Source organism: Corvus hawaiiensis, chromosome 5, assembly GCF_020740725.1.
Source record: "Corvus hawaiiensis isolate bCorHaw1 chromosome 5, bCorHaw1.pri.cur, whole genome shotgun sequence".
Classification (NCBI taxonomy): domain Eukaryota; kingdom Metazoa; phylum Chordata; class Aves; order Passeriformes; family Corvidae; genus Corvus; species Corvus hawaiiensis.
The window spans coordinates 13,897,120-13,921,279 of record NC_063217.1 but is presented as its reverse complement, the minus strand read 5'-3'; the positions used below and the strand labels follow the sequence as shown (position 1 = coordinate 13,921,279).

Sequence of the window (24,160 nt, the reverse complement as noted above, 5' to 3'; positions counted from 1 at the left end):
GATATGGGGCTATATAAGATGTTATACAAATTTATGGCTTGGAAGGTTTGTGTTGCCCAAGAAGCTGTGCACACATCTGTCTGGACACTTGTGCAGTTCCAGAGTAGACTATCATAGTATCATAGAATCATTTAGGTTGGAAAAGACCTAAGAGTCATAAGGTCCCTCCTAAGCCTCCTTTTCTCCAGGATAAACAACCTCTGTTCCCTCAGCCACTCCTCATGAGAGGAGCTCCTGCCTCTTCATCAGCTCTGTTGCCCTCCTCTGATTTTGCTCCAGCACCTCAATGTCCTTCCTGAACTGAGAGTCTTGGAACTGAACATAGGATTCCAGATGTGGCCTCACCAGTGCTGAGTACAGGGAGATGATCCCTGCTCTAGCCCTATTCTTTCTCTCCATAGGAATATCTGGACCCAAAATTATGGTTTTCAGTCAATGTCCTTTTATTTCATAAAATGAGAAAAAGGATATTTTATTCACTCAAAATTACAGTGACTTTAATTTCTAATATCTTCCTAGGATATGCTGTTCTGCATACATAAACAGTGACGTTTACTGCAGAAAAATTGTTTTACAATTTGACCACAACTGAAGCAAAGATGATCTTCTTTTATGGAGAATTCCTTTTGCTGTCACTAGTGCTAACCAGCTGAGAGAGCACTGCTTTTGACAAGTAAAGATACTGTACTAAATGTTTGCAGTATCTTCTACCTCCCTTTCTAGACATCCCAGCTCAAATGACTCCAGTTTTCAGAGAAGAAAAACATGGAACAGAAACATTGCTCAAAGTATTGTTTATTGACAAAGAGGAAACACACCTTAGATGCACTAAGAATTCACTGTTAACTGTGAGCCTGTTTCTATAACTGAGATTTTAAGACTCTCACTATTAGTCCAGATGTACTTATTACAGAGAAAGAGAGAACAACAACACAGTCAGCAGTGTTACCTGTACACTGCTCAGATCCTCCTCCTCTCCCTAGCATTGCATTTGTCCATCCCCTGCTCCTACCAAGGCTGACGGTTTCACCCTGGTGGGGGGTAGGTTATGACAATCACCTGCACCTCAAAGTCCTTTGGGGTTTTTTTGCCTGCAACTCCACAGCTTCTGAATTTACTATATAATGGTATCTTTTATGCATGTTTGATATTATTTCTTTGACAATTTCTTTGTTTGACTGGCAGTCACCTGGTAGCTGTGATCAGGCTCAGCCAGAAGCCCAACCTTCCCTGGTGATGAGGCAGGTCTGGGGTTCAGGTGTGAACTGAAGTCACCAAGTCAGGGGCAGATACAGCCCTGTCATCAACAGGCAAGTCCACAGTGACAAGGCAGGTCTGAGTCTGAACCGCAAAGTCAGACCCATAGTCAGGGTAAAGGTCTGGATCAGTTTTATCTGGACTGAGGACAGCAGCTGAGAACAACCCTTAGCGTGGAGGGAAGGTGGAGGGGAGTCCCCGCTGATCCCAGAGACTCTCCTCCCTGCTGGCTGCCGTGAGCTGCTGATAATGGTAATAACTAACAGACTTTGATCCCAATATCTTTTGAAATGCAAAGCAGGCACTTCAGCCACCAGCCTTTCCAGGGTTTCATAAGCCTTGGCAACGTAAGGGAGTTTCGTATATTTACGTTCATGTAATTGAAACTTACTGAGTGTGACAAAGCATTTTTGTACCATTTCTTAAACTACAAAAAAAAGACATTTAAATGCCCCTGGAAACCACAGCTAAAGCTGAGAGAGGAGGGAGGACCTACCTTGCTAGCTTTTTCCTTCATTCCCCAGTTCCTCAAAGTGGGAGAAAAACACATATATCCAAAACATGCAGAATATTACTATATTTACATATCAAGATTTAATTACACAAACTAAGGTAGTGCTACATGAAAGCCAATTTTTGTATTACATTACCTACCCCTACTTTTAGAGGGGAATATTTTGATGAAATCTCCTAACCTTCAAGAGAATAAATGGCAAACCACTGCTTGCCAGGTTTCATGAATCTGAGAATGGGACAATAACTTTTTACACAAATATCTCTGATTATTTTTAGTCCCTAAATGAAGAAAAATGAAATATCAAACCTAAAATGACAGCTAGACAAACTAAAAGGGTTTTGTACCCTGAAGCAAAGCTGGAATTGGGGTTGTTTAAAATAGCTGGACAGGTTGGATAGGGCAAAGTCTGGCAAAGTTTATTTTCCTAGCTTGATTTCCAGGACTGACTTTCACAAGAAAGTAACATGAGTGTATATTTCTACCCTGGGCTTGCTCTGCATCCTTTTTAGGCACATTCAGCCTTGCAAGGAATGTGTGTACTCCAGGCTCAAGCAGTGCTTGCTGCTCTCAGGGGACTGGAGCCTTGCAACTCAAGTTTTGAGCAAGCTAGTGACTGGCTGAGATTGCAATGTATGCAAAGGCATTTTGATTCTTTCCCCTCCACAGAGATCGAGAGTGATGTCTAAGGTTAGAAGAAGTCATTATACAAATGAGGATGATCTTTGAGTTGGAACACATCTTTGTCTGTAGGGTTGGCAATTCAAATGATCTTTCAAAAAGATCAGCAGTTCTCCTCTGAAGATTTCAAGAGAAGTAGTAAACAATTCCTGCGTGTAATAACACTGCTCAAATATATTTGCCTTGGAAATTTTGAAATATTCTTAAGTGTTCAACCAAAAGGAACTCAGATGCTGGGTACTCTGCCTTCAGGATTGAGTCCAAATTTCCCAGCCAAGGAGGGCTTCATTTTGTGGCATCACTCTTCTTTATAACACAAATTACTTTAAAAATATTTCCTTTCCACCTGGCGTGAACCTGTACAAAGCAGTGGCTCTGGTCTTACCTCAGGGCATGACCTTACAACATAAAAGTCTCCACTTGTCAATATTTAATTCAACGTTTACTAAATGGTACATAGATGCTAGGATGATTTCACTGGAAATAACTTTGCAAAGATTTAACTAGCTTTACTCTACATGGAGGGTAATGTTGGAAATAACCCTAACATAATAAAAACATTAAACTCATGGCTCATAAGACTTTTCCTCAATGATGACGTACCAGACTTGCATGTGTACATAGGAAAAAATGGTTAAAACAACACTAATGGCCAGCACAGCAAAGGGTAATTATTAACCACTTTTTCTTGCAAAATACCTGGAAAATACTTTGCTGTAGCTGATCCAATGAACTGTTATATAAAATCAACAAAACCTGTTTTTATTTATTCAATATTCTTGTTCTGTTCCCCCCAAATCTGTTTGATCTCCTTGTACTGATACCTAAGTATTTGGAACTCTGAGGTTTTTAGGATGAAAGGACTGCTAAATAAAAATGGTCAGTGTCCTGTCTTTTCTCTCAGAACCGTGGTTTTAGCAGTGCAGGAAGCAGTGCATTTTCATAAAGGACATGCAGCCATAAAAAGACACCAAATTCCAGTTTTGGTGATTTGACTAAATGAGAAGCTAGATGTTCTCACTTTCACTAGCAAAATATTTATGCACACGGTCCATTTTCCTACGGAATTAGCTTTAAAACTGCTTTGGCAGATCAGAACATTTTTATAGACCAAAATCTTAGCATCAGTTTGAGCCTGCATTTCCAAAGGGGCTTATCTGCATACAAACCAACTACATCTTTATGTGTGAATGAGCATTCACACATACAGCTACAGAACATTCTCCGGTTATCACGTTTTCTGTAGCATTTGTGTTTCCAGCTACCTAAAATTAAAAAAATCGTGGCAAACATTAAATTAAAATTTCACAAACTTCTGTCTGAACAGTTGCTTTGTAAGTTTTTAACATAGGCTTGCTTGTAAATATTCTATTTTTTCTGTTCTGGTTATGAATTCTGTCTTGTGTAGTACCTAACAAAGAAATTAATATTTTGTTTGTGCTATTTCTTGGTCATGTCTGTGTAAGTTGCCCTTGAGATGTTTTTTTTGTATTCTGGCTCAGGATGAAACAGGCCAAACTAATAAACCTGAATCTAAATCTTGGGAAAATTTGGATCAAAGAGGTAGCATTGTCTAGTCTGAAAGGATTAGTTTTATCGTAGAATGAGCTGCTCTTCAATGATCATTGAATTAATGCTCTTTGAAGATGCACGTGTCCAAAGCATACATAACTACATAAAATTTGATTTATAATGTAGCAGTGCCAACCTTATAGCCCTTCTTGCTATTTTCCTGTCCTTGTGTTAATCATGGAACATGCTGAGTAACAAGTCCTTTCCGCAAATGACAGATGCTACAAGGAAGTAGCGCATCTTGGTTTTAGTTTTCATAACCTAATCGCCTGGGATTAATTAAAAAGTGATAAAGATTTCAGTTAAAATGTAGATTATTTGAAATGCAAATTTAATGTATATAGGTCTGGAAGGTATCATGTCTCACTTGTACCTGAGATACAAGATTTGTTTGAAATTCACCTGTCTGCTCCCTCATTCTCACTCCAGAGAATGAATCTCCTATTTTCTTTTAGTCACCATGTTACAGAGGGCTAAAGTACAAGACTGTATTTCTGTTAACTGTAAGATATTGGATTCCAAGTCTAAAGACACTTTTACATAAAATGTGGTAGGGGAGACATCTTAAGGAGAACATCTTTCTTGTTGTTCAGAAGTGGTGTTTTCATGGATTAGCATCTTGTAACTGGAGAAGAATGTCTACGTTAAGATGAAGTAAATCTGATGCTAATATCTTTTGAGAACCTCAGCAAGGTTTATGTAACAGGGCCAGAGGTGATCCGTAGGAGCTGCCAGAACAATCACAACCTGAAACACAAACCAAGCACCACATGCTCAATAATCCCACTTTCCCCAAAAGAACAAGGTTACTTCAAATCCCAGCCAGAGTTTACATTTTCAGCCAACTCACATCCGTACAGCTCCTTCTCTACCTAACACATCTTGGATACCTCAGCATCTGCAAGTTTAGGAATAGTCCAACTAAATTACCTATCAAGGTCCTTAGGAAAATACAGATGAGACTGATTTAACATACCTTGAATTTTCAAAGAAAGCAATACCTGTACGAGCAGGGAAAAGCCAAAGCTGATAGCACCTTTTCATAATGGAGTGTTCTTATCTCTCTTAGCTTTGGGATATAAGAAACTTATAACAAAGTCAGAACTGCTACACCCTTGTCCTGTCCCATATTTTGTTCAATTTTTAAACTAACACTGATATGGAGCTCCTCTCTATGGCACAAAGCCAGAAGAGCAGACAAGGTAAATCTTTTTTATTAACTACTGAGAGGTCAAATACTGTACAGTATGTTCTGTGCAGTACTGTCCCAGCCTTCTATAATCTTGCAAAGGGGTGACTCCTTGCAAGTACCACACATCAACTCACTCAGGTATTGGCCCAAGACATCACTGTTAAAAGCTATTTACATCTCAGGTATTGGCCCAAGACATCACTGTTAAAAGCTATTTACAGCACATGGAATGCTGTGGGTGTTCCTCAGTATGGTCACTTGTAATCAGGTAAAAGTATAAGAATGCAAGTCCTAGCCTTAGGCACTTGCATTTCAAATGTCTAATGGTTCAAATACGGGAAGCAAAGCTTTTTCACGGTTTGTGGCATCTGAAACAAAGACCTCTTGTAGGGTATCACAGCCATACAAGGCAGTTTGTTTTCTATTGGGTAAAAAGAGACATTGGACAAATTCCAGCTGAAGCATCATACTATTCTTTGTTTTTACTGTTAATTATTTATTACTTCTGAAAATGTATAAAAGAGTTAAATCTGCCTTTACATTTAATTCAATGGCTTACTCGTCCCTGTTATAGAGAAGAAAGCAGCAGTGCAAATTCTGAAGAGGGCTGCTTCTGAACTGCACTGAACTTCACTGCAAACAAAGAATACTTCAGATAAGCGGTGAGTAGCATCTAGAAGTTGGACTTGACACTTTGCAGCAAATTTGGCAATGTTCTCAAGGGGTTGACTTGGAGAGTGAAGAATAGATTTATCTCGGTATAAACCAATGTTGTGAAATTTATAAACAAATAATTTCCTGTGCTAGCCAAGTACTCAGCTTCTATGTAAGTAGTCATTAAATCTGAAATCTGTCTTCCTCTCCTAGAGTAACACATTTCTATGGAAAATATCTTTAATTTTCACCAGAATTCATAGAAGGAAATCCACCAAAACTCAACGATAACCCACAACAGAACACTTCACTTTAAGATAGAAACTCAATCTTTCCGCTTCTCAGTGTAAGAGACCAGACTGTGACTTGTATGAAATATTGAAATGCAGACACAATAACTCATCATTTTGTAAAGGCACTTTAGGATGGATACTACAGGTACAGGAAAAAAATAGACATATATATTTTTTACCACTATGTTAACTGATTACTTACTAGACAGGTATTTATGGAAGCTGGGGTGTCTACAGTATTTGGGAATAACTTTTTCTAAATAGTTCAGTACCATAGGAATGCTCTGTGTCAAACTAGTGTCACACCCCACCTGATTCCATCAAAGGTATTTTAATATTGGGGCTGCTAGACATTTTTCATAAACAGTATAGGAAACATTGACTTGTACAGTCTCATTTGAATCAGAAGAAATCTAGTTTAACAAAACTACTTGAGAAGAAAAGAATCTCTCCAGTGTTTAACGGAGTTCCAGTGTACCTATTTTAACCATATAGTTATGTCACTTATCAGGATCTAATACATAAACTGTTACTGTTTTGGGGACACAGAAACTCAAAATAAGTTCTTCACTTTGGATGCTCTAATTAATAGATCTTTTAATTAATCAGTGGTGGATTTCTTCTATGTGAGTGTGTATGTGTGCTTTACAGTACCAGGGAGAGGAGCACATTCATTGCAGTACACACCATAAACTAGTCACAGAAACATTTGGCTTGAAACACAGGGAAGTCCTCAGCTTCAGTCATTTCAGCCCCATTTTTGAAAGGCACAAGCAAGCAGCCATAGAAAACTTCTGCTATAGTTGAGTAGAAAAAAGATAGCAGCACACAGCCTATGGGTTAGAAGTGAGATGCAAAACTTTTCTCCTCCATGCTCTTTTACCAGAGTTTTATTGCTGAATCAAAAAAAAAAAAAAAAAAAAAAAAAAAAAAAAAAGTCTTTTGAAACACGGACTTATTTCCAGCACAAAGCCTAGCAAACCAAGGTAGTTAGATTGGGCACTTTTGCTTCCTAAAGGCAAAAATGATTAGATGTCAGTCTATCATGGACGATAAGACTTACTGTCTGGGTTATTTCTACATAGATGTGTTTTCCAAAGCTTTGTCATTCACACCTTACCGTGATGTTGTCCTTCTTGGTACTTCTTCTTCCTGCTTTTAAAAGAAGGCAAACTATTCTGTGCTACAGTTGAAAGAGGTGTGCCCTGAGGGGTCAAAAGTCCTTTCCATCCCTGAGAGGTCGTACTAGTTATAATTACAAGTAAATTTTGTCACCTGGAGGCTGCTCTTCCACATTTTCCCTCTCCATAGTAGTGCAATGTTGACATAGATATTACTTTTCTATGGAGATAATATGATTTTGTAGTTGGGAGACAGGGAAGCTGTGCATGCCCATCATGAGGAATTTGTGACAGCAGAATCTTTTATATCACAGATAAACTGCTTCAAGCTTGTTTGTGTTTTGCTTTGGGTGGAGTGACCAGGGCTTTGATGTAAGTCCACACTCACCTGATCAAGATGGCAAATGGGCCCTCACTGGCCACTGAACCTTATGCTCAGACTGGACAGCAATAATGAATCTAGTCCAGGTTTTATACACTTGTTAGTCTGGCTTGGTCTTGTTGCTTTTTTTTTTTAACGTCTTTGTCCTTTAACTCAGCTTTTCTGAGGTGGTTATCTCCTTGGTGGTGCAACACTTCAAAGTTGCTGCATCATAAACTGCTTTCCAGCCTGCATTGCTCAATAGCATCATCATATTAGCAAATATGGCTGTTTAAAATCTTAGTTCACCTGAACTTTGCATATTTGCTTTTTCTGAACATGACAGCTTTCCAACAGCTTTTCTTTTTTCTGACTCGCAGTCAGTAAATGAAAGCTGAATGTTCAATAGAAGTTCAGAACTAAACCTGGATTACAGTAGGTTTATTCATACCTCTCCCAAGTCAGTTTGCTACGTCAGTCAAAATGTTCCTTTTTTTGTGAGCTGCTGAGCCTTCCTTGCCAAGGCTAACAATTCATAGGACTCAGCTGGACTGCATGTCCTACCAATGAACTCAACCCATACATTGCTAAATAAACTGTTGGATAAGTAGATAAGCAAATTGTAGCTGAAATGGAAGATGCCCCCTGGCCTGACATAAATGAGCCTTTCCTGGTTTGTGAGTTGCCTCCTGACTAACTGTACAAGCTATGGAGCAGAAAAATCTACTCCTCTGTGACAAAGAAAAAATAATGAATTAATATCTTTGGATCGACAGCTTGAGTAACTTTACCTAGTACTTCCTTCAGAGGGAAGGAATACACTTTTTCACACTATCTATTAAAATTTTTCAGTGAATGGTAAACAACTGCATCAGAGCAAATGAGAGCCTTTCATTCCCCTAAGTGGATCATCACTTCCTTAGATTTTGTCAAACACTGCAATCCGAAGATCAGGTTTCTGCTTGCTGTAATCATGTCTCTCTTCCCTGCACACAAGTCAATAAGATGCAAAAATAACACTGAAAAATCCATGCAGGATTTCAGTCACTTCTCTTCCATTCCCAGTCTGGATTTCTTATTTTTTGAATCAACTAGAATGTCTGTTCCGGATATGGTAACATTCCTTTTGCTACAGTCAAGTCAATGTATTAAAAAAGTAAAAGAGTAAAATAGTAAGACCTGAACTATAGGAAGGATAGATCAGTCTGAACACTTCCACTGATGGTGCACTGCTAGCAATTAAACTTTCCAGACACAACAGACATATCTTAAAATGTTTTAAAGATGTTCTGAAAAAAACTCAGCCACATAAAAATAAGAGCAGTGAGGGAAGGCAGACACAAGTTATCCCTGCCGATGGTTAGCTGTGAGGTTATGTCTCCTTAGATGCTTAGCAGATTGTTTCTGACTGTGTTGTTTCTCTTTCAGTGCTATGACCCATATACTCTTTATCTTGTCAGCTCTTAAATTCCAGTTTGATGATGCTTTGTTTGTGCTCTGTCAGAACCTTCATTAATTTAATTATCCACATTACCCATGTATGAAATCTGTATGGGATGTGGGAGCTTCAGTGAACAGGTCATGACATTATTTTTCATATACTTGTTAAATGTGGATGGGACAGGAGAACTGCTTGATAAGACTAACCCTCTCTCCTATAAAGTGAAATACATTTCCATGAAAGCTCTTTTTGAAGAATAATTTAGCAGGCATTGACTAAGGCCCTTTGAAGTGGAGGAAAAAGATGTTGTTTGCAGGTTGTTAATATTGACTGCACTGGTAAGTAGAGAGGGAAGAAGATAACTTTTCTGGTACTTCTAGGACGCTGTTACATCTCTAGTTTCTCTCACTTGAAAGCTCAGACTGATTACTTGGAACCACCTGATATAATGGCCCCAGTACTGCCGAAGTCTCATAGAACTGATTTAATCTTAAAAACCTCTTGTGTGTGTGATGGACTCAACACTCCAGTGTGCTGTTTCACCAAACTGCCTGTTACCCCCCATGTCTTATAGCTCACTGTGTTGTATACTCTTGCCTGGAAGACAGCTTGTATTCAGGACTGGATCTATCATTACCATAATGGCCATGTAAGCAAAAAATCTTGAAATGTGCTGTCATCTCAAGATGTCAAAGCAGAAGAACACAGTAATCCATGTTCCAAATTTACTGAACAAATGGGCAGACTGCCCAAGAACATACAATGAAACACCATGTAAATATCAGATCCTCTCTGAAACACCAGAATACAGTTTAGTTTCTTAATAAATTAAAATGCCCTTTAAAATTATTAAAGTACATATTGTGATGTATAGGCAAGAATTTGCTTGACACAACAGTAAATAACTGGACGACTCCTTTGCAAATGTGCAATGACCTAGCTAGTATAAGGTCTAATATTCATTAGAATCACACCAACAATTAATCCAAATGCCCTGCCTGGAACCCAGCCATAGTAATGTAGTTCCACCTGACTGACTAAACTTCTTTTGTAGTTGCAGTGGGTCTGTTGTTCCTGCTCTAATAGTGACAGCATGCCTACCAAAGAGCCTGTATATTTATACCCTCCTGAACAGTAGCACAACTTTCTCTTCTTTTCTTCCAGCTATTAGTTAACAAGGTAACAGAATGGAGAACAAACAGCAAAGCAATGGCGTGATGAAAGCAAATAATGCAGTGAAGAAGAAAGTGGTGAGTGAATTAATCAAATCTTCTGTCAAGACATTTGTTTGCTATTTGGGGACTGGAGGTAGAAAATAATTATTTGGAACCTATATGAATACTTACCTTTTATTTTGAGTAGCATATGTTTAGTTTCTGTAAGTTACCAAAAGTGATTGCAAAGGGTCAAAAATGGTGAGTGGGTTAAGGTGAGAAATTATGTACATTTTAATCATATCTAGCCATATTATCACATCTTACTTGTATTTGAGTATGAACTGAACTACTCACACTTATTTAACATGAAATGAAACAAAAGAAAACACAGGTATCTGATTCATCTCAAATAGAGTCTGGGTATTCCAGGGCTTGATTCTCCTGACTTGACTCTTTTACTTCTTATGACAATTCAAATAGATTATAAATGTTGTCCAGATCATCGATCAACATCCACAATAATTTTACACGTTAATGAGTAGCATCTGGCTTTCGATTCAAACACCGGTCATCTTGATCTGAGCCAACAACACTTCAAAGTTGCTGCATCATAAACTGCTTTCCAGCCTGCATTGCTCAATGGCATTTACTATGTCTTTGGGAGCTCTAAGCTAGTTCTGAGGTATGTAGCATATCAGAAGTGAAAACAGCTCAGATTTACACCAGTATTAGCTACAGTCACCTGGGAACAATTCCCAGATGCACTTAATACTCTTCATTGCCAATTAGAAGGTGTCATTTAACTCTTAGTATTTCAAAATTCCCTGCTTGTAAGTAGGTACCTTCAAACATAATAGCTGAAAGCTTTTATCTTCCCCAGGTGGCATGTCTAATCCCCATCCCTTACCACAGCAGTAGTGTGGCATGTCAGATCTAAACCTCCTAAGGCTGTGGAAACATCCTTAACATCTTAATTGGCTACAAGTCTTGTGGTAACTTCACTTTCCAGCCTCGGCATCACAGGAAAAGTCTTCCCCACCTCAGTCTAGAGTCTTGCTCATAGAAAGGATGCCCAGGTCTCCAGTCGGGACCGCGGCAGTGCCCTCCCGCAAGCCGTGGTCCCCCAGCCCCAGTGCCATTCGGCGGGAGGGTCACGATGGACACCGAGTCGTGACATTCCCCTGCCCTACCTACGCTGCTGGGTAAACCCCTGAGGAGGGACGGGGCCTGTCGGGCAGCCCCAGGCACGGCGGCGGGCGGGCACATTCTCCTAAGTTATGTGCGAGCACGCACAGAAGTGAGCTCGTGTTCCCCCATCACCCGAGCCCTGCCCGCAGCCCCGGGCACAGGCTCCGTCCCCTCCCGGGAGCCGCGTCCTCCCGCGGCCGGGGCAGGGGCAGGGGCAGGGCGGCCGCGCCCCCGGCCACCCCCGAGCGCCCGGCACGGCCCCGCCGCCCCCCGGCCGCGCTCCCGCGGAGCCCCGCGCTGCCCCGGAGATGCGCGGCTGTTGCGCGCGTGCGGCGGCGGCGGCATGGACGGAGCGGCCGAGCCCGAGGCGGACACGCTGGTCAAGCGGGGAGCGGGGAGCGGCGGCCGCGCCCGCCGGGGCGTAAGTAGCGCGGGGCATCTTTCCGCGCTGCGGGAATGTCCGCAGCCCTTTCCGCGGAGCGGGAGCGAGCCCGGCAGTGCGGGCGGGGAAGCTTGGCCTGCGCTGCCCGCGCCTCGGGGAGGATTAACGGGAGAGGGGGTGATTCGGATCCTCTCTGGCGTAGTGGGGAGGGAGGGACGCGGGGCTGGTGCACGAAGGCTGCGGGAGCCGGAGTAACAGCCCGGGGCTCCTCCGAGAGCCAGGCGGATCTCAGGTTGCACAGCCCTTCCCCGCTCGGAAAGTTGTTGGTGCAGATGCAGGGGAGGCCGGTGGTGGGCAGAGCTAAAAATACGGCAGCCACCGAGCCGGGACCCGGAGGATGGGCGGGGGGCAGCGCGGGGCCGGTGTGCCCGGCCGGGGAGCGCAGCCGCCGCCGCGGGTGAAGCGCCGGCCGGCGGGAGCAGAGCAAGGAGAGGGCGCTGCTGCTGCTTCCTCGCTGCTCCCCAGGACCACCCGTATTGGCGAGCTCTCTGGGGAAGGGCAGAGCCGGGGAGAGAGGGACGGAGGTTTCCCTTCATCTCCCGCAGCCCCGAGGGCAGAGCAGCCGGAGGGCGCCGGGTGCGCGGGCACCTGCCAGGAGCGCCCGGGTTGGGCGGGACCTGGGTCCCATTAAGGATATCGTCGGTAAGGTGCTCCAGAGTCCACCTTTCCTGTGTCAATAGAAAGTCTTAGCAATATCTATTTTAAAAGATTAAACTTCCTTATGCATGCATGCAATATTTACCACTAACAATTGTGTTTCATTTTAGTCTGAGGAGGGGGCTATAACTACCCAAAGTACAGTACTCTGAACTGTGTTTTGAAAACTGAAGTGCAAACTGAAAAGAGAACTGTCATGCATTAAATAAAAAAAAATAAAAAAACACAATTTAGACAATTTGAGACTCATGGTAGCCAGCACAAATATTACATTGCATACTGAACAAGGACTGGAGTTGAGAAAAGCATCTGCAAAGCACAGTGCCCTGGGATCTCTGATTAGACCAAAAATGTGGGCTTTGACAAGTAAGCAGTCCTCGGGTATCTGCAGATCTTTTTTGTGAACTGACATGCAGCTTTCCTGACTGAACACTTATTGCTGTGGTGATGGTCACAAATTCCTGCCCTTGGGCTGACAGCAGTGACACATGAGCACTCGCATGGCCGTGAAGCCAAGGAGCACCTATGAAGGAGGCATGGTTGCCTTCTTGTTTCCTGGTAATTGTACAAGACACTGTGGGGTTGTGCTTCTCTTTCCTTTCCTTTTACTAATGTTGCCACAGTGTTAATATTTTTTGAGCAACAGTTTGAATTTTTTTTTCACATTCTTTCTTCATTGTGCTTTCATCTTTATCTGGTGTTGCTGATGCCTGAGCAAATATTTAAAATAGTGAATGAGGAGACAGGTCATGGAGAAGTTGAAGTTTATGTTCCAAGTTCCAAAACCTCTGAATTGAGTGAGCCTGAGGTTTTCTGCAGCAGCCCATATACTTAAAAACTTCATGGTATTGAATAAGTTTCTAAACCCAGCTATTACAGTGTGAGGTTTCCTAAGCACTTCTGTGATTTGCCCTGCATTGTCTTCCACTTAGCCTCATGCACATATAATGCCTGTGCTGAAAGGTTTATGCATTCATTAATGTTTTTAATAACGATTAGGCTATATGTTCCAAATAATTTTGCTTGCAGAATTTTTCTGATGGGTCTAATGTTGTTAGAGTAGAAGCCTTTAGAAATATTGCATCAAGATTACTGCATAACACTTAGGAACTCACGCGTATTGTTTGTGAGCCCTTTGGGAGCAGCCTGGTAGACCACCAGCAATATTCCCCCTAGCATCATTCATTCAGAGTCGTAGGAATTCTTTCTAAGTGCAGGAATGCTTGTGCATAGCAGAGAAATAATAAGCACCTAACATGAAGTATTATAATCGGAAGTTAAATAAAGCTTTATGTCAAGTTTCTACGTTTTGCTAACAAAGTAATGGTGCAAACTGTGTGTGTGTGGTAGGCTGATTTTAAGAAGCTGGCTAATAATAATAAATTGTGTTTGGCTTATGTAATGATCTCAACGGGATATATTTCTTACACAAGGCTTTTTACCCGCTGCACACTTTCTCCTGGCTTGACCAAAAACAGGCTGGTTAATGAACTGTGTAATCTCTTAAAAGGTTCCCACATCATGTGGAAGAAGTTAAAAACACTCAGCCGTCCCACAGGCTGCATTTTGAATGTTCAGGGTTGGCAGCTACGAGCATGGCAGACCCCACGTGTGCTGGGTTGTACAGAGTGATCCCCACCCTGGCACCTGGGTATCTTATCCCTTCTCCATGGGTCACAGTGAGTCTATGTCAACAGTGTGGCACAGGAGCTCTGGCACATGCCAGTAGCCACGGTGTGTTCTCCTGCCCTGATGAGCCTGCAGGGCTGGTGGAGCTCGTTCCAGTCTACTGTCACTGCTGCTATTCCATGTGCCAGCTACACAAACCTCCCTCATGCTCCAGACCTTTACTTTCCAAAGCGAACACACAATTTCGTGCAGTTGACAGAAAGCATTGACTCATTAACCTGTTGTGGTCTGGAGTGATATAACTGAAGCTGAATATCTTAGGCCTGCTTAAGCAGGTCTTCCTCCTTTTGAAAGGATTGAGGCTTCAGTGAATGAGGAGGCTGAGCATAAATGGCAGTGAGCTGTGCTTGAAATTCTAAATTCTTATCATAGTTGTATTTTACATTGAAAACATTAAAAAGACATCAATTTTAACCCATTCTGAGTTGTCTTTCATTATCTACAAAGTGATGTTTGCAATTGACCAGCCATCAAAACACTAACGTCAATGTCTCTTGGGAATGGCTGGCAGTGGTCTCTTCTGCCACAATCTGTAACCCAGCAGGAGAACTGAGTCACAGAAGGTAATACTGGAGAAGGTGGAAAGGACCCTGAAATGCAAAATCTCTCAAATCAAAGCAGTTCTACCTTTCATTCAACAGCTGATGTGGAAGAAGAAATTGCTTGCAGAGGTGGGCTAAAAAAGAGTATGAGGAGGATGAGGGGAGGAGACCTGAGGAGGGAGAGGTACAGGTGTGTCAGTGGGAAAAAGTGCAAAAGTGTCTGGAGACACTGGAGAGTGTGTGTGGCAACAAGTTACTGTTGGAAACTTGCATTTGGGTTACAAAACCTAGTTTGTGGGCATCATTTTAATTTTTTTGTCACAATTTCATTAATCCTTTTGGCAGTGGGGGGCACACCATCTCATGAGTTTTTATCCAAGTCAGATCTATCCACAGACCTATTGTATCACATATATGCTATTTCTTACTTCGCTGTGTTAGTGATATACTGACAACAATTTCCTTGGCTGAGATTATGCTTCCCCCCCAGCATTTTACTTTTTGGTGTGGGGGCAGACAGAATGCTTGCAGCAGAACTCTGTGATGTTGAAAGAAGTTCAGATGTTCACTTATGTCTCTGTAGATATTAACTGAGGTGCTGTCACTTCAAATTTAATGTTTCTCAGATTGAGCAAAGGGAAGTGTTTCAGGCTGTTATTCTGCAGCAAGGACATCTGCCTGCAGAAGCTACGGAAAATAGCTAAGGAGTGTTTAAAAGCTGAGGTACATTAATTTTGAGTGTACTAACAACGGCTGCATCTTTTCTTTGTTTTTCAGAATTGGTCTGGGAGTCTTATTGTAGCCTCTTTAACTGGTGCTTTTGGGTCGTCTTTTCTCTATGGTTACAATCTGTCGGTGGTGAACGCTCCTGCCGGGGTAAGTGACTGACTAAAGTGGAATTTAATATCAGCAGAGGGCAGCCTTGTCCGACTATTGTGCTCCTCAGCATCCTGCCTTAATAGCCCTCCTGATTACATAGCAGAAGGGGATTAAATCTCATATACTAACTTTCCTTTGCCCATAACCTCCTTTCTGCTCCCCATTAGGTTTTCACATAAATTCAGTAGCTGTCAGAGAGCTAAACGCTGCTGTTGAGGTGAAAGGGTGCATATGGTTTGCTTCTCAGTCTCCCAGGCCCAGGTTAATCCTAAATCTTCTTGCACATTTTTATGTGAAAAAGTATTTTTAATATCTGACTGGTGAGTATTCGGTAGCTGCATGCACATGTAGCAACTTCTGTTCATGTCATTCAATTCTAGATGGTTGCCCAGCATTTCATTCCCACTGTAGTGATATTATAACTAATGCTTCTGGTTTCCTCCTAAATAATGGGCCTCTTCTTCTGTGTTTTGTTGTGATGCCTTGTTTGGTTCTGAACTCTGAACTTCTGGGTTGACCATATATTGCCTGAAACATGTGGGATAGATTTGATGAACAGAGCACTGTGAAATCAGTATAAAAAATTTGTGGGGATTTCATTAAAATATCAGTTATTACAAATGGAAATATGAACATTTTGTTTTTACACTGGCTGTCTAGAGACCCTCAATTCAGTCAAAGACAGCAGTTAGCAATTCAGTGGAGTTGCAAGCAACACTATTTTGAAAAGTAGCTAGTAAATATTTGGAATTAACTGTGGAAATTCCGTTTCAAAATAGTTCTTCTCCAAAGCTAGCTCCTTCTTTCATGAAATTTTTGTAGGCTAGATTGCCACCTAGGCAGGTTTTTTGTGTTAAAGATGGATGCAATATTTATGCAAATAATGAAAGAGGCATATTTTTTTTAATTTATGTTTCATATGTGAATTTTATTTGATAAACTGTTGACCCAAAGGACTAGGAAGAGACTCAGCCAATAGAAATTTTTAATTACTTGCTTCATAACTTCTGGGAGTTTTATCCAAGTTCCTGGTGTTTTATATACTGATAATTTAAGCTTGGATAAATTGGATGTTAATGTAGCATGACATGTCCAGGCATCACTTCACCTTGCAGTCATCAGAGGATAAACATGGCTTGGAAAAAAATCAGCAAGAAGCTGTAATTTTGTGTGCAATGGTATCGATTGGCCTGATGGTAAAAATCCTTCCTGCACTGCCTTGGGGCTCTCAACAGAGCAGTGAGAATAAGCTGATTTCTAAACTTTTAAGTACCATTTTAAAAATGGACTGTCCTGGTAGTGAGAGCTCTCCTGTCACTTTCTGCAGGAGTGACGGAAAGAAAGGATGATAGGATGTACTCCTTGACAACACTCAGACAGTTCTCTTTGAACCATGTGATAGATTACAGTGGTGATCAGAGTGTGCGTGGGTAGGTTGAAAATGCAATCCAGTGACAGATGCTAAATTCCAGGTGTTGTGCTTAATAATACTTCCAGGATTGTCTGGTTTTGCTTGAAATCTTTAGTGCGGCTTTTGGACTGAAACTGGGCACTATGTGAATGGCTTTGGCCATACTATTACAGGTATGCATGAAGTGTCCCTTGGTGTTTCAGTGTTTGATTGAGAACTTTGTATCTTTCTTATTCATGTTAAGCCATACATTAGCTAGGGATAAGGAGTAATCCTACTGGCAAGGAAGTTGTGTAGCTCAAGAATAAAATACCACTCTGTCCTCTGGCCCTCTCTCCAGCTCCAGGATTAGTGTGTGTCATCCATTTGCCTACAACAGACCACTTTCCTGTCCCTGGAGCTGGTCCCAGTGACTAGGTTGAAGGGAAGAGCATAGGTTGAGGTCATGGCCATGGTGGGGAGCAGTGAGCCTTACCAAAGCTGCGCTTCTTGCAGCACAAGAAAAGGAACCTTTGCTCCGTCTGTTTTCTCCTGTATGTTACTAAATCAGTCTGCTGCAACATGACCCTTTGGGAATACTGATGTGAGATGACTGAGAAATGCCAAAGCAGAGCATCTTGTAGCTGTAGGTAACAGCAGCCTTGTAAGAGGTTATACTGGGAGTGCAGAAATTCCTACAAGTTGTAAGCTGAGTTTCACTTACAAACTTGGTAGGATGAATAACTTCTTGTGGTGACATGTAGCTTACAGCTGACACTGCCAGATGTCCTTCTCTCTGTGGGATGCTGGGTATCTTCTGCCCCTGTTTACTTCAGTACAATTCCTCTTGATGCTGAAGTCCTCCAAACTTAGAGGACTGTATGATCCTTTGAGAAGTAGTGGAAAAAGGCTTGATAATGACTGTTGAATAAAACACAGGATGTTTCCAGGATCCTGGAACAAGCATGTCAGTAGGATGACTTAGCTGATGGAGCGAGGGAAGTTAATTTAAGACTTGTGTCCATTGTTGTAAATTCTTGTGTCCATTTTCCTTCTTTTTGATACAAATTGTGTCAGCTCATCAAACCACAGGGGGATTCTCCTATAGTTGTCATGGGTGAGCTTTAGTTCAGGTCATCTCGTGAGGCAGAGTTAGTCTAAATTCCTGATTGTTTCAAGGGGGAAATAAGCTGCACATCCTCTGTTCAGAGCTGAGATTGCTTCCCACTCAGTTCCCTGTAGTTCTGTGGGAAAGAGCACGGCCCATCACAGGTATTATTCTCTGAGAAACTCAGAATTACAAGTCTCCAAGGGCTTGTTCAAAGAGTTACCAGAATTTATTAAAAACATATGGGAGCGTTTGGCAGTAGGAAGACAAAAGATTTAATTGAATACAAGTTGAAGCTGTCTTATTCTGAGCTGAATTTCTACAGTTCATTTAATGGACCAATTGTGGGCAATGCCTGTGGAACAATGATGTGCTTTGTGCTCTGTGCGGGAAGCAAAGGCCCTGCTACTTTCTGCTTTGCAGCCCTTGCCCTCTTCCTGCAGGAGGCTGCAGCTCTGAGTTCCTATGGCACAAACATACAGCCTCCTGTGACAGCTGGTTCAGTAGCTATCACTGTGTGTGAACGACCTCTATAACTATGGGTAAGACAAGGAAAATATTCCCCTTGTATTTAAAATGTATCCATTAGATTAATATATATAAAAACCTATATATTTTCCTTATATTCCTCTTATCTTTCTCAGCCTAGCATTACTATCATAATGAACTCAGGCAGCTGAGAAAATAATATACTGATATCAATCAGCTACCATTTTTTTGTAGTCTTTATGGGCTAAAATTTTTGTATACAAGTTTATGCCTTTAGTGCTATTGAGATACCTGGTCTAAATCCCAAAGGAGCCTTTCCACAGAATTCAATAGATTCAAATCCAGTGGATTTGTTCTACCAGGTTTGTTTTGTTTCATGTGCATCTCCTGAAAATGTCTGCGTTTTATTAGCTTCCTATTTATTGGCAAGGGGAATCCAGAGAGAGGTGCTGGTACGTGTCAGAACATCCATCTACCTATTACTAGTGAGCGTTGTAGTTTGTACTTTCTTTTCTTGAATATTTGCAGTTATTTGATGACTCCTTGTAAATAACTAAGCTATGCTGAAGAAATTAGTCATAACACAAGGGAAGAGTAATTTACATACTATTTTTAGCCAATATCATTAACAAGAAATGCTAATGGTGTTCCAAAAGTGCTTTCTCTTAATATCCATTACTGTCAGAAATTAATTTCAAATAGACAAGAAGGTGTCTGAATCTAAATATATCTGAGTATTGGTGTTAAAAAACTAAGATGTTACTATTTGGTTTAATGGCAGATTCATTTGGAACCTTACTGTGAGACATCTAAGTCATTCAAGCACCAAATTGACTTTTCTTCTTCCTTTTTTTTAAAAGTTGTTGGGTTTTTTTGTTTGTTTGTTTTTTAAGGGTTTTTCTTTTCCTGTCTGTTTAGGAACATTTAAGATAGGATGGGAGAAATAACCCTGTTCTCCTTTTAATTCAGGGCACAAGAAGTTTACTAGAAACTTGATAGATGGAAGACAGGAAATTGTATATTCTACCTTCGGCTTTCTTAGTTACTTTGCAGATGGAGAGGTGATGATTCAAACTAAAAGCCCTCAAATTGAGTATTTCATGTGTCCAAGGCCAGACATTAGGTAAAGTTTGAAATTCCTAGTTTGAACAGGGAAAATGTAGTGGCTTATAATGCTGAGTACTGTCCCAGGATAATTTAGGAGCTGTTACATTCTGAAGGAAATTGGAGAAGACTCTGGAAAAAAGGGCCAAGATTAAACTTTTGATACTGTAGAGCTTGAGAGCTTTTCCCAAGTGTGTTGTGCCCTTCTCCTGTGGCGACTGCAACTGCCTGGTACTATATCCTCACCAGAGCATCAGGCACGACGGTGGCATTTCCTTGGTTTCGAAATGGGAGCAGCATAAAAACAAAGAAGCTTGACTAAATAGAAAGTAAATAGGTGATGTCTCTGCAGGAAATACAGAGAGTATGTTGAGATGCTGTCTTGGAACTATCTTTACCCTTTAAAAAGATGAAGAACTTGGTGTAACTAAACATCAGGGAAGGGAAGCTGTTAGTAGGCATCCTTCAAAAACCTGCAACTGTGCTCATGTGAGGAAAGCAGAAGAGTGTAAACTTTGGCAGATTAAAGGCTAAAGAATGATCTGGTCCCAGACATTCATGTCTACCTGTGGGGCTTTTTCCCCACCTTGTTTGTGACCACCTTGTAGTTAAATGTTTATATGCTTGGACTGATTCAGTTAGTTTTATTGAAGTTGTATCTATAAATGAAGCCCTATTTTTTGGAGGAGGGAGACAGAAGAGCAAGGGTGATTCCTGCAAGCAAGCTACTGGGGTTTTTTTTGTCTTTAATTCTGTTTCTCTGAGTTGTATTCTTAGAATGTGATTTTTTTTTTTTTTACACTTATTTTTATTATGCATTTTCTTTCAGTATATCAAGAAGTTTTACAATGAAACTTGGGAGAGGAGATATGGCTTCTCTGTGGATGAAGGCACACTGACGCTCCTCTGGTCCATAACTGTTTCTATTTTTGCCATTGGTGGCCTTGTGGGTGCCATTATTGTTACGCCAATTGTGAAGTTCTTTGGAAGGTAAGAGTTTTGGAAAAGTTGCATTTTCTAAAGTAGTTTCTCACTTAGTCTCTCTAGAAGGTTTTACTTTTATTTAAAAACAAATCAATCTTTAAATTCTGGAAACTTACTGTGCATCATTTGAGTCACAGAAACCATTTGCTCTGAATGGGCAGTGGGTTGAGATGCCAAAGGAAAATACCATAAAATAGAAAAGATTTCACAAAGGACTGGCAGATTCTTGTTTCATGAGTCTACTGAATACCTTCCTGTAAACAAACCAACCTGTCGATGTATCTCATTTGCTTCTTAACAGCATTTGTTGTCATATGGTAATAAAAATATACTCTTTTTTCCATCCTTTTGTCAACTTAAAGTACAGTTTGAAGAACTGGTCTAGGATGAAATTCACATATGGTCTTCCCCAAGAAGCGGGGGATGCCATCCACATTCTGTACAGTGCAGTATTTGACCAAGTCTTGACCAAAGAGAATATGAGTATTTTAGGAATGTTTACGCTGATGTGTGTTTACATTTTTGCTGCAGGTACTAACTAGGTATTTCTGTAAATTTTTGTGCCATAGAGTCTTTCAAAGAGAATTTTAAGGGTAATTTATAATTTATCTGTATTTAGAAGGGCATGAAAAAAAGCCCATCATTGTAGCATTCATACTAACTGCTCATTTAGATTTTCCTTAATTGTGAATTCAATATTATTTGATGTTTTTTGGTCAGTTAAATCACAGGAGAACATCATCATGGAGGCTTAAGTATAAGAATAAACCTCCAGTGTTCTTATTTTTCTGTTTCACAGTTTCACTATTTTCATTAGATTGTACTTTCCTAGGTCTATTTTTCATTCTCCCAACTTGTCCATATCTCATTTTTCATCTCCAAGAGTGTATTTTCAGGTTCTTCCATTTCATGCTTATGGTAAGTCAGTATTCCTAGATGTTACCCATTCTTCATGAATTTATTTTGTCACTTCAGCACTTGATCTTCAAATCTTAAATATTTTACATAGTCACATTATTATTTTTTTAATGTTTTCAATTTCTTCTGAAAAACCATACATTTGGCTTTAACACATTTGTTAGAAATAAACTGTGCCTGACTCAGACTTATTAATTCCCAGAATATTTCTGAATCATTATTAAAATAAAGTGAAATAAAAATGGGTTCACAGAAGGCTTGAATTTTCAGTGACAAGTAGAACAGCTTTGTGAACAGGTTTGTTAAAGTGGTGGCTGATCTCTGTCATAGACACACCACTTTTATTGGAGCTGGTCAGATTTCCAGGGCAAACCTTTACACTTGCAGACTCTGCCCCTGTTTATTATGTTTCTTTCCATTAAGCCATGAAAACAGCTCTGTCATAGATACAGTGGATGGGTGCTGGAGCAGAGATGGGAAGGGGCTGTGTGAATAAAGGCTGCTCACCAAAGAGTGGTCATTGAGTTTGCTGTTCACACTGCAGTGTGTTTGTCTGGTCTAGGAACCAGACTGACACATCATTATGGTAATTGAGGAGCACATTGTGAAATGTTGGCAGAACAATAAAACACTTTGCTGTTAAATTGCTCAAGTGTAGGCTGGAGGGTTGTGTGTATGATGAAGCTGAGCTCCATTTACACTGACACAGAAAAATGAGCTAAGGGGGATTAAAAGCATTAGTCAGAAATAATGTATGACTTTAAAAGAACACTTTTGAATCATATTGCTGTAAGGGTAAAAACATAAATTCCAAATTACTGGATTCCTAGGCCCTATTTTCTTCAAGAGACATGTAGAGTAATTTTTTGAAAGGGAACCTTCATCCGCATAAACATAATTCCCATGTTCAGATGTGACTTTGACACTTCACAATTTAAATTCTCCTCTTCTAATGAAGGGAGTCTGCTGTTGTTTATCCTGAGTACCCAAAACAATATGCTCAAGGGATTGTTTAGGTCACATCACAACAGGGTCCTCTCCTTCCTCTTGGTACCACAGCCAGTGGTCACTCTCAGTTCCTTCAGTGAGAGAAAGGACAGTTCAAGGGGTTGGAGTCAGTGTGCAGCAACTTCTCTGTGCCATTCCTTGCTCCTCACTCCTCCTGTGCTCCAGCGTGGGTCCCCGTGGACCACAGTCCCTCTGGGGACGTCCCTGCTCAGGTCTGGATCCCCCTCTCCTCCACTGGCCTGGTTATGCCCTCTCTCTATCTCCTCACAGAAGCCACCCTTGCAGCCTCTTCACTTCCAAAACCTTGCCACAGACACCACTTTATATAGTAACATCCTAAACAGCATGTCTTCTTGTTTTCATTTCCTTTTTAGCCTGCCAAAGCCTTTGTTTTTATCGTGCTTAGTTAGGCTGTGCTTTTCTCTTCTCAGCTGCATAGTATAGGGGTTTGCTGGCCAATCTTTTCTCAAGAAAATATGTATTTTGTAGTTTTTATTTAAATTAAGGGAGAAAAAAGTAGCATCTTCAGATGAGTGTATAAGACTTGTTTGACCTGAATGAATATTTTGTTTCCGTTTTTGACATTATTTATATCACTTCAGCCATCTCTGAGTGTATATCCATTTGAAAAATCTGTCTCAGATAGTACAATCATCACTCTTGACAGTTATGTTGTACAGACTTTAAATGAATTGTACCTCCTTTTTCAATCTTCAAGCCATGCTATTCATTCAGTGTTCAAAACTCACTAGAAAGCAGAAGGAGTAATTAAAAACACAAGTATTAAAAATATTTCATTTCAAAAATGCATGCATCTGTTGTGAGATGTTGGGTGACTTATCCAATGGGTGTGAGATTTCCAGTTGATACTTGCATGTTGAAAAGAATGAGAACTGGGGGTCAGTTTGTCACCTACTCTAGAAAGAAAAGAGGTAGACAGCCTTCCCGGTCATTCCTCTTCTTTTAAATTAATGGGTCCCTCAAACTTGAGCAGAATGTTCTGAGAGATGAAAAATGAAAGGAGTTAAGCTGTTGGCAAATGAGAAATTTAGATGTTTTGAAAATTTTAAAATATATTTTCATTATTGTGTTTGTATTTTAAACTAAGTAATAATTTGCCATAAAGAATATTTATTTTATTTGAAAAAAAAATTAATGTTTAACTGTTAGAGAATGAAATAATTTTAAAAGTGGGGAAGAAATACATAAATCTATACTTTGGTTAATTCCAACAATTTTTAGAAAAGGGTTGATTTTTATTACTTGAATGAGGTCAAATATTTTTTCTAACTCTACAAGTAGGAAATAATTTTCCTCAATGCATGTTTTTAATATCAACGATTTAAGGATGAATTACAATGACATTGATAATGTCACAGTTGAGAAGTTCTCAAAGTGGCAAAAACTGTATGTAGCATTAAAGTGCCTGTAGTTATAACAGCTTATTGCTATTTGAGGTATACTCTTTATTTTCTCCATACAGACATCTATCCAGAGTATGCTTATTTATATTCATGTA

General features: G+C 40.5%; 1 protein-coding gene across 2 annotated transcripts in view; it reads left to right on the top strand.

Moving 5' to 3' along the window:
• Positions 1-5,798: 5,798 nt before the first annotated feature.
• The window catches only part of SLC2A9 (solute carrier family 2 member 9), an 85,964-nt gene continuing 67,602 nt past the window's right edge, over positions 5,799-24,160 (top strand). Inside the window, exons 1-4 of one of the 2 annotated variants that reach the window (XM_048305155.1) lie at positions 5,799-5,878; positions 10,251-10,336; positions 15,539-15,637; positions 20,561-20,721. In XM_048305155.1, the coding sequence (XP_048161112.1) occupies positions 10,274-10,336; positions 15,539-15,637; positions 20,561-20,721 (323 nt within the window). In that variant the 5' untranslated portion in view covers positions 5,799-5,878; positions 10,251-10,273. Of the gene's footprint in view, positions 5,879-10,250; positions 10,337-11,730; positions 11,853-15,538; positions 15,638-20,560; positions 20,722-24,160 lie in introns of those variants that run through there. The other variant, XM_048305154.1, reaches the window with a different exon arrangement.